The 11,342-nt window shown below is 42.6% G+C and overlaps 1 protein-coding gene across 1 annotated transcript in view; it reads left to right on the forward strand.

The window, feature by feature from the left end:
* Nucleotides 1–8,085, forward strand: part of RCOR1 (REST corepressor 1) — an 88,258-nt gene extending 80,173 nt beyond the window's left edge. Inside the window, exons 10-12 of the mRNA XM_068399708.1 lie at nucleotides 267–324; nucleotides 867–1,096; nucleotides 3,685–8,085. Coding sequence (XP_068255809.1) covers nucleotides 267–324; nucleotides 867–1,096; nucleotides 3,685–3,726 — 330 coding nt within the window. The 3' untranslated portion in view covers nucleotides 3,727–8,085. The remainder of the gene's footprint in view (nucleotides 1–266; nucleotides 325–866; nucleotides 1,097–3,684) is intronic.
* The last annotated feature ends 3,257 nt before the right edge of the window (nucleotides 8,086–11,342 follow it).

An 11,342-nucleotide genomic window follows, 5' to 3' on the forward strand; every position in this document is an offset into this window, starting at 1 on the left:
AGAGCGTGGCTCTCGGTTATCTGCTTAGACCATTCCATATCTTTTTGTATTACCATGACTTACAGGCGCAGTGTATGTCACAGTTAACTGAATGGGTGCCACACGCAGTTCTTCACGTTGAAAACATTGTTATGACTAAAAGGAATGATATAGTTTGACTAGCAGATAATTCCTTGTTGTGTTTTTGTGAGATTTTTATGAGCTCAGATACAAGTGAAAGTTGTTGCTTATGTAAATGAAGTTACCTAATTTTTTTTGATGTTTAGGTCGTTCAGAAATTTAATGCACGTTGGACCACAGATGAGCAGCTTCTTGCTGTGCAAGGTATGGCACTACAAGTCTCTTTGTACTTCGGGTGGTGATAATCAAAACTGCTGCATTTCAGAGCTGTGTTTCCCTTCAGTAGCTAATGAAGGATTTTTTTTGTGTACTAATGCCCAAAGAACGGAATTGAACAAGGAAACAGTATCCCCGCTTCCCCTCCCCGGGCAGTATAAATTGCACCATATGAATGTTTGCAAATAATCTCTGCTTGTCCAAGCTTTCAGAAAGTGAAACTCTACTGGTTGCTGCTATGCTCTTTGCCTGCCTGACTTCTCAAGTAGTACAGGCAGATTTACACAGGTCTTCTAGATTTGGCTCTGCCCATCTTTACTACACCTCCACTTTCTACTCTTCTGGAGGGCTAGTCTTAACTGTGTCTCTTGCCCAATTTAGACTCCCCCCCCCCGCCCCGGGTTAATCTGAGGAAGGCTTGAAATCTTGATAGATGTTCAGCATTGGATCTTTATGCTGTGACTTGAGCCTGGTTTGTGGTCTTTGTGGAAATAACACATTGCTTTTGTTTTTCTTCTTGGTGCTTTTAGCAATCAGGAAATATGGCCGAGACTTTCAGGCAATCTCTGATGTGATTGGAAACAAATCTGTGGTGCAAGTGAAAAACTTTTTTGTAAATTATCGACGTCGTTTCAACATAGATGAAGTTCTACAGGAGTGGGAGGCTGAGCACGGCAAAGAAGAGACAAATGGAACCAATAGCCAGAAGCCTGTAAAATCCCCTGATAATTCCACTAAAATGTCCGAAGAGGAAGATGAGGTAAATCCAATTTAAAAGTCACATAAAATTCCCAATCTGAGCTCAGTTCACAGAGATGTGTGTATACATATATACTCTTTACAAAAGCAATTTTTGACAATCTTCTATCTGAGCATGTTTCACTTCCTCTGGATATACAGATTCCAGTACTGATTTTGGGAATTGGGAATTCCAGACATATATGAAAGTGGAAAGAGAACAGTTAATTTGCAGCCCTCTGACAGTATCTCATCAGCACGTGGACATTTTAATGCCTCTTGCTGCCGAGACCCCATACATCTTTATCTGACTTGGATGTTTTCTCTGCACTCAGTTCTCCAAGCTGTTCTAGGTTTGGCTTTGTGTGACTGTAGAGTCTTCTGAGGCAAAGCTCGCTCTTCCATTTTTGATGATGGAGTGATTTCACTCGAGGGAAGGGAAGAAAGCTATAAACAAGGCGAGTGTGTGAAACTGTTCACTCTGGAATTACCTAGAGGTAGAGTTTCCTTGATTTTACAGCAGTTTCTGTGAAGACAGAAATTCTAGAAACAGCCTCTCCTTGATGGAGCTTCACGGAGTTAACACTTCTGCAAAGACAATGTGTGTTTAAAATTAACTAAGAGACTGTAGAGTATTTAAATGTGAAAATTAGTTACAAAAATGTAATATTAACACAGTCTTGCAAAAGAAAACCCTGCTAGAGGTTTGCATGTTAAAAATGTCTGATCTAGGGCTCCCTTTGGCCTAATTTTATAAGACAGCTTGGCACAAAAAGCCCTGTCTTCTAAACGCAAGCACAGTCAGCAGCGTAAGGCAAATTTTGGTCTCGCATGGACTAAAGACTTCTCAGTGTACTGTATATTCTTGTTGCCCTGATTATGGTTGGCTCACTTGTACTTTGCCATTCAGGCATTCGGAGAGAAGAACTCCATTGCCTCACAAATCCTAATAATGTGTTAATCAAAGGATGCTTATATTTGGAGACTAGCTCCAAAGGTATGACAGATGAACAAAACCAAACTCAAAGAACTTGCCTTCTCAGAAGAATGTGAGTGAAATTGCCCCATTCTTCCAGAACTGAGAGGTGGAGCAAAGCAGCAATGGTACTAGTACATAGCCACCCATTTGAAAGGTGGTTCGTATCACTGCCTTTTCCTGTGACCAGTGGAGTTGTATCTGTTGGCAGTGCAGAGCTTTTCTTCTCTGAGCCCTCCGAGATTCTTCCTGGCTTCAAATGCACACTTGGTCCTGAAAGTTGCAGTCAAAAAAGGGGAGTCTTACTCGAGATAAGAAGAAAATGTGTTGGGTTGCAGCAGGAACTGGAGTGTGCTGATGTGGCCAAGTGTGTGGATACTGGAGCAATGAAGATCCCAGACAAGTTAGCAGTGGAGGCAAGGCAGCAAGGTCTGGTGAAATGGCTGGTGGAGCAGCAGTTGTGATCCCCGAACTAGTGATGGAAAGTGCCCAGGCTGGAGCTGAGCCAGTGCTGAGTGGGTGGAGAGGGGACCAAAACAATAGGCTGGTGGGAATAATTGCAAAGCCTAGAGAAAAGGCAGCTACTTCGAGAGTCAGGTGGTTCACTGTGCCCTGCAGTTCAGTAAGGGATGAGGGCAGAGCCTGCCTGCAGCAGGCTGACGCAGGCAGGAGCCGGGCAGGGTGGCAGTGAGCTGCCAGCCATGACATACCATGTATGCTTTACACTAGCACCATGTGGCTTGTGGTTCTTGATGAAGCCTGTTCTGGACAGTAGGAACTGATGTGTCATGGCTCGGAGGAGGAAGGCACTGGCAGCATGGAGGGGATTTTAACTAGCAAGCCTGCAGCTTTTTATAAAAATGCATAAGGAAAGGACACAGGGGTATCGCACAGTGGACATCTAATGACTACCATGTTCTCTGAGCACATCAGACTTTGCTTCTCAGGCTGGCTATAAATGTGGTGCTCCTGCCTTCAGAGGCAACATAAGCATAGTGCTGACTGGGTGCCTGTCTGAGCGGTTCTGGGGGCAAAGTGAAGTGTCATTGGGATTATCCCAGAAGTGATCTATATGGGCTAGGAAGGGGGTTCCTGGTCCCTCCTGAGCTGTGCAGTACCATGCAGCTGGTGCCTGCTTTTGAGAGCACTTGCACAGGCAACTGGTCAAGTCAGGTGGACTCAGTCAGCAGTAGCCAGGAGAAGACTTTGCTGATCTAACACTGAAGTCCCTCAGGTGCTTTCTACTCTGGCATGCCTTGTCTACCTGGCCGCCAGCCTAGTAAAAGCTTTGTCAGCCCTCTGACTGCTCTGGGCTTTCCCCTTCAGTGTGTTTTCATAGCAAGTGGCCACAGTTCCTTTTTTTGTTGTTCTTTTTGAAGGGGGGAGATGAGACTGCTGACTATAAAGCAGCCTCAACTCCAGTCTTAATTCTTGTATATTTACACTCCCAACAAATCCTGGTGTGGCTCAGAATAGAGGAGGCTGCTGCCATTCCTCCCACATGCCAGGGTTGTCTGTCTTGTTGCTTTCAGTACCGTGGATCTGGGGTGAAGTTTGGAGATACAAGAAAGCCAATGTGTATTCATTTTTAAACTAAACGTCTCCTTTTTCTCCCCCCTCCCCCTTCCCTCCAGGCTACTTCTGTTCTTGATGTCAGATATGCATCTGCTTCGTGAGAAGGTGCTGTAGCCTAGAACAATTTGTGTTGACTACTGTGTTATCCAGGATATCAGGTATTAGCAAACCTCAGACAGCCATCTGCATCATATCTGTGGACAAGCAGCTATTACCAAAAAAAAAAGGCAAACGCTTCCAGTCCTGTGCTACATCTGCCTTAATCTCCCCTCATTCCTCCATACTGCTTCCACTTTCTTTCAAAAGTACCCAGGTAGCTCAGCTCTCCATTTCATCAACGTCCTGCTTAAGCATGGGGATTTCTAGAACCAGTACCACCTGTCTGTAAATTTTGACCAACCTGCAAAACAAGGAGCTCCTTAGCAGCCCCACAATAACTCTACACATTAGGAGTTCTTATGATACTTGGTCCGTAGGGTATAAGTATGTATTGCTGCATGGTCTTGTGGTCTCCGCTTCCTGTGTATTCTTATGATGACACTATTATTAGCGAGCTTTCTATAAAGGAGAGGCCTATGCACATGCCAGTGGTGTCAGGTTTGTTCTGAAATGACAGGGCATGTTAACAAGCAATCTTGAATAATGCAAAGTGATAGGAAATGTTATTTCTAAGGTTTGGTCAGTCCAAGGTTGTAAACATAACTCGTTACACTTCTGGTTGGTGCAATTCTTTCCACTGTATTTGTGTGTTCTTGCTTCATAGAAAGCTCCCTAATTGAGCATTTTATTCCTGTATATTTTAATGGCTTTTATTTAGTGCAAAAGGGAATACGTAACCTGAAATTGATACGCTATTTAATCCCTGGCATTCAGCATTTGCATTGTAACTTGTTAAATGAGTGCTACACAACTTTCTTTTTCCTGATCCTCTGCGGGATTAAGTCAAAACAACTTTCTCTGGTGCCTCTCCTTTTGGGAATATGTGCCTTTTTCCATTTGGCTACCATAGGTCACTTTCTGTCCCAGTGTCTCATTCCTTTTCAGAGCGCTGTTTGCCAAAGACATCAAACTACGTCTCCCACTGGAAGTCTGTATGAGGGTTGGAGCACAAATTCAACCTTCAGGTAGTTTTTGGTCTCTCAGAAGTTTAATGGAGAACTGGGTTAATTTCATTGGCCATTTTAACCCTTCTGAAGCACACATGGCTTTCTTGTTCTGAACCAAAATATGCAATTTAAAATCTAAGAGGTGCTTTTCCAAATACTTGGTGCATGCAGCTTTCAAATCCCCAGCCCTCTGCTCGGATGACCTGTGCAGTGGCCCGTCTAGCTGGCTTGAACTGGAGCTGTTCTTGAAAGTCCTGTATGAGGACTTGGCACCTTGAACTAGGTAGTTGCTGACTGCCGAGCAGACAGTGTTCAGAGAAGCCAGAAGCAACAGTATTACTTATTGTCCAGTGGAAAGCTGCAAAATAACACTAGTCACAAAGCATTTAAAAATGGTTAATTTAATGATGTTGGAAGAAACTACCAGGTGTCTTTGCAGGTGGAAAAAAGGACCTTCTTTGCCTGTCTTCCTCTACAGAGGGTTCAAGCCAAGATGGCACACAGCAATATACGGCACCAGCTTCTCTTAACACAACCTGAAATGAGCTAGTCCATGTCCTGGCCTGCAGCTGAGGTGCTGCAGCTCGGAGTCTAGCCCTGAACTTGGTGCTGATGCTTGAGCTGCTGGGCTGTGCCGTGTTGTGTGCTGTGACGGCTCTGTTCTCTGTACCTAAACAAGGTAGGCTAATGCCAGCTGGCTAACAGAGCCAGCTGTGACCACACCTCCTGCAGTGTAGACCCAACCCAAGGAAAGGCAGGGGAGGTAGCCTAAAGTCCTGCTGAGGTGGTCTCCTCCTTGGGTCTTGTGCAAGGAACCTAATTAATTGAACATGAGAAATTGAGTAACACCACACAGGCGAAGGAGCTGATAGGCATTTCTTAGGGCAAGCTAGAGTGTGGAGCCCAAAAAGGGCCTGTTTCAGCCACTTTGCAGCTGTTTCTGAGCAGGTTCATTCTGGTAGCTCCAGAGAGATCCTTTGAGGTGATGGGAGGATGGAAGGGAGCTATTCCCTATCCCTCTATATTGGAAACCTGTGATCCCAAGTTTGTGGCAGCGTCTCTATGGCTGTTGATGTGAACTGGCAGCTCTGATGGTGGCCCTGCAGATGTTCCTTCAGTCCTGTGCTGGTTGGAGTTGGGAGTCTTTTGTGGGAAAGGACACTAGTTGTTAGCCAGTGTGAATTAGGATTAAAGACAGGCAAATAGCACTGTGAATTCAGCTGACAGTTCTGGTGTAAAGCAATGTCGTTTGTTAGAAATACTCTAGTATTAAACCTCCTGCTGGTACCAATGCACAGAGACAGGTCCTCGCCAGTGTGAGAGGGCTGTGTGAGCTTGCATCCCAGCTGGTGAAACGCCTCAGGAGAGGCTTCTGCTGGCGAGTTAAGTTACCTGTGAGGACTTTTCATCGGTTTTTACCCTCAACTCTCTCCATCTTATGATCAGAAAAGTTGTGTTTTGGCTTTATCCCCAAGGGGTAGGGGGAAACATGTATAAATCATGATACTAGGAAGAAAAAAGTTGTTTAATTACTTTTCAGTTGACTGCTATCTTATTGTAGTTGATACATACAATATAATAGCACTGTATTTTAAACGTTTAGTTTTTTACATTCTCTTTAACTATCTTTTTAAATGCGATAAAATCATTTTAGCTTTTGAAAGTTTAAATGGTTTGGTCTTGTTTAGGTGAAGACCCTCTTCTTTTTTAAATGGGTCAAGCATTAGATATATCAACTGGTTGCATTCTGATTAGAAGGGTCCACAAAGATAACTGCATAAGATAGAATATTCACTTAAATTTTTTGTTTCTTAAACTATCAATGTGAATGTCACAATTATATATATTTTGTGGAAAATGGGAAATTATCTCTCCTAAGTATAAGTTATTGTGCAAAATATGGTATCGTTAAAGAAAATGATAGTTTAAGTTTTAGTTTTAGAAATCTTAAAGATATAAAAGTGTATTGCATAAGCAAATTTCATTTGTTCTATTTAATTTTTATGTAGTTGTGTAAAGTGCTAGGTAACTTCTTTTTTCGCTTATCCATTAAAACAACCTTGTTACTTGAATATTTGTGTTTAACTGGTTTGAAACAGTGATCAATTTTTGTAATATTAATCTTATAACCAAGGGAAAAAAAATACATGCCTCAGTTGTGCTTAACAATATAGCAACAAAGTACAATCAGATGCTTAAGACCATAGTAGCCATAACTGGTAGTGCAACCACAATGGTTGTGTCTTGATATATTTAATACCAATGGGGATAACGAATTCTTAATATATTTTTACAAGTTTGCAACCAGGAAGACCCCATAAATATCCACGAGAACACTTTTTTAATAGTTAATATGAGAGTGAAACTCTTATTCTCTTAAAGCAATGTCCTGACAAACGTTTTTCTTTCCTGTACAAGTCCATCTGAAACATTACGTAGTAAAATATGCTCATTGTCACTTTAAATTTCAGTTTTTATTCTCTAAATCGTGAATATGCTGTTGGTATTCTTGCACACCAAATATGAGCCGAACAGTGCATTACACTAACTTGATCACTGGACTTGTGAACGTAGATCTCCAAGTCAACGAAGCGCAAAAATACTGTAGGAGATTTCTCTGATAATGCGTTTTTCTTTCAAATCTGTATAAAATTACACATAGCCCATTCAGCGATGGGTGGCCTGATATTTACTCTTTATTAAAAAAAAAAGAAAAAAAAATTTTTATGAGCTCCAGCTTGTCTTCAGCAAGTCAAAATCTAGTGATCTTGTGCAATGCCCCTAAAGCAAATACTTTTCTGCCACTCCCTGGATTAATGCAGCTTTTCCTGTTGATAGTAAAGCACAATTGCAGTGAAAGTTACAGTTCAGAAATGGAAGGTCAGTATAGTCTATGCATGTTGTATAATAATGAGTGTTTACATTCATATTCTCCTAAAATAAAATTTATACTGGAGTGTATAGTATTCCATTATGTAGATTTTATCAATTTTGTTAACTGCTTATAGATTGCTTAAAAGAAGTTTTTTCAAGATTTTAAAAGATGTATAAGGTTAAGTTTGCAAATATAATGGAAATGCTGTATAGCTTTTGAAGTGATAAAATACTCGTTGGGATTTTAAAGAAAGTATGTTGTGATAATGCTGTTGTAAGTAATATTTTAAATGTCTTTTTTGCCTGTTTTCTATTATTCAGCACACTTACTGTGATGAATGTTCATAGCATTATAAAATTGCTTAGCCACTGAAAAGTAACATTTGGTTTTGAATTATTTTACTGTATAAGGAATTATAGTGGGGTAAATTCCTTTGTGAAATTCTCCATAATTCATTTTTCTATGATTTCCAATGTTTGCTGACATCAAATAAAATTTTTTCAAGCCATTGATGTAATAACATATGTAGTAAAATGTTATTGGTGTAAAATGTGGTTGTGATATGTAATTGATCCCCTTACCTTTCAAATTTTGGTCAGGAGAACTGCCCGGGGCTTGCCCCTTCCTGTATGGCATCGTCTGCGTGGAGGTGTGGTTGGAGCGCAGGTTCGCTGCTGCTGGAGTCAGTGGGCAGAGCCCCAGGCTGGGGCAACTCCAGCAGCCTTTGGTACGGTGCTACCAGCTGGAGCTGCCTGGTGCTGTTCACGCCAGGGGCCCTGGAGACACCACTGCTCTTTTTTTCATGGTGTGACATACTCCTTCCCCGGGCACGGGCATCACCTTTAGCTGATGGGCAGCACTGTCACGAGACGGCTCTCGTGTTTGGGAAGCGGTGGGACTGGGATGCTGGCTGGTCTTGAGGGGGTAGAGCTGGAATCTAGCTCATAGGGTACGGATGGAGACTAGCTGACAGCGTCATCGCTATTGTAATGGGGAGCTGAAGAATAAACTGCTGTCTGCTGCGTGCAAAGGGCTAGTGCTTGGCTGTACAGCTTCACAAGATCGTCACCTTTGTCCTGCAATGGAAGAAATGCATTTTAAATATATGGGAAAAGGTGAATCTTACCCTTGGAGCCTAGAAATGTGTAGATGTTGCTATCACATACGCTCGAAATGGCAGGAGATTTTGCACTGTGGTTGAACCGTGGGATTTTCAGGAAGGGAATATTCTCTGTCTTCCTGTGCTGGGTGCAACTAAGCACGACATACAGAAACACAATGTAACAGGGCAGTTAGGGGAAAATGGCTTTGTGTTGTCTTGTTACATTCAACGGGCAGGGTGCCAGCAGTGCTTTGTGAGTCTGGATGTAGGCACGGGACAAATGGCAAGGAGTTTTCTGCTTCGCTCCCACGTGTCAAATGCAGAACTAATACAGCAGTGTTGGTGTGGTGGTTTCCAATGCTGTGGCGTATGGAGGGCAGGAGTTAGTCATGCCTTTCTGTATTGTAAAGCAAGGGGGGGTGGGGAGGGAGATGGGCTTGGGGTTTTGGGAGCACAGAAAGCATTTTTAAGAGTTGAGGGTGTTTTCTTACTGGAAGGCATCTTTGTAATTTTCCTGCGGGTGGGGAATATGGTACCAGTACTGTAAAGTAGTGAGCGGCTTTTTTTGGTGGAGTCATAGAATCATAGAATCATTTTGGTTGGAAAAGCCCTTTAAGATCATAAGGTCCAACCATTAACCCAGCACTTCCAAGTCCACCACTAACCTATGTCTCTAGGCACCATATCTACTAATCTTTTAAATACCTCCAGGGATGGTGACTCCACCACTTCCCTGGGCAGCCTGTTCCAATGCTTGATAACCCTTTTGGTGAAGAAATCTTTCCTGATATCCAATCTAAACCTACCCTGGTGCAGCTTGAGGCTGTTTTCTCTTGTCCTACTGCTTGTTACTTGGGAGAAGAGACTGATACCCACCTTGCTTACAACCTTCTTTCAGGTAGTTGTAGAGAGCAATAAGGTCTCCCCTCAGCTTCCTTTTCCGCAGGCTAAGAGTCGTTTGAGTTGAAGATCTTTCAGCCCTTAACCTTCAAAACAAACCACCCTTCCTGCCTGCATGTGACTCCCTTCTCCCCCTTAATCCCAAAGCAAAACAAAGTGAAACAAATAACGAAGGGCCTTCCCCTCCTTTCAATCCAAGAACATAAGCAGGTGAGGAGACTGGGACTTTGTGTGCCCAAACCCATACCTGCGGAATCTCCTGAGGAGTCCAGGAAGCAAAGATGAAGTAGTGGTAATGCTACTGTTTTTAAAAACACAGGTGCTATGTTTCTACCTGGTAATGGTATGTATTTGTACAAGGAAATGCAGTGTTGAATTTGTGCTGAAGGGAGTTAAAATGCTGTATTTAGTATGCCTGATAGCCCGTATCCTACATGAACAAATTGATATCTGTTAACTTCCAGTGCTGAAGTCTTAAGGTATCTGCACCCCCACAACTACTGTGGTTTAGACTTTAAGGTTTAACCTTAATTAGCTTTGGACCTTAACCAGGAAGGGGAATATGTGTATATGGGGGAACCTTAGTTTCCAAGCACATGCATGTGTCCTCCAGGTCTTTTACATCTCTGCAAGCTGCGGAGTATGAACAACGCAGCAGCACCGAGCACTTCTCCCTTAGGAACAGGAGCTGCCTTGCAGGGTGCGGTATGAGCTGGAGTTCAGGCTGAAAGGGGAGAGTTCAGCGTTGGTGCTGTTTGTGTGCTGAGATCTTAATCTAACCCCCAAGTATCAACTTTATGAAATAAAACAGTATAAGCATGGATTTTGTTTCATAAACCAACTTCCAGTCTGAAGGATACAGTGGGATGTTTGAGAGAGAACTGGGTATCAAACCTATAATTTCATTCCCCTCTAAACTGTGCTCTGGCTTATACACCAAAATAGTCTTTGAACTAATAAGAGCAAATGTAATTTCTGGTCCTGCTTTTAGTAAATGGTAAACAAAATGTGCATGTGTGTCTGTAAAAATAAACAAAAATAAAAACAAACAAACAAAACCAACAAAACCCCTAAAACTTAGCAGAAGGCCTGCTGCCAGTGGCAGAGGAATTGTTTGCTTTTGCTGCAGAAGGGCTAGGGAGAGAATTACTGTAAAATATTAAGGGAACTAGTTTCTGAAGTCGTCAAGAAGGGAAATCTTGAGGACAGTGGTGTACAGGAGGTCTGAACTTTTAGTAAAGATGGAGAAATCACCTGGAAGTTTCCCCTGCTGCAAGGGGGAAAGTTTGCATGGAAGAAGGCTGCAGGCCCAGCCTAAGAAGGGCAGCAAAGGGCAGGGACTTGTAAGATGGGGAAAAAAAATGATCAGCCAAGGAGTTTACACTGGGGAGATGAGGAAAAGGGAGTAAGAGAAGAACTAACAACGTCATGCTGATTTCTGTTTGTTTCCAGTCAGAGATGGTGGTGAGGGAGAGGTTGAGATGTTTGTTCTGATTCTGGACAGGCAGTTTTTGCTACAATAGCTTGGAACAGGAGGTGGTGTGTGGGATGAAGGAAATAAAATGTGCACGTGAACTGGGAGGAACTTTCCCCCATCTGCACACTTTGGGGGAGCAGATACAATTTGTCTGACACATGAGACTGTATGGGTTAGCAAGACCCGAATAAGCCTTTAAAATGGAAGATGATACTATGTGACTGACAAAACTGAACTGATTTTAAAAAGAAAAAGAT

Source organism: Nyctibius grandis, chromosome 4, assembly GCF_013368605.1.
Source record: "Nyctibius grandis isolate bNycGra1 chromosome 4, bNycGra1.pri, whole genome shotgun sequence".
Taxonomy (NCBI): domain Eukaryota; kingdom Metazoa; phylum Chordata; class Aves; order Nyctibiiformes; family Nyctibiidae; genus Nyctibius; species Nyctibius grandis.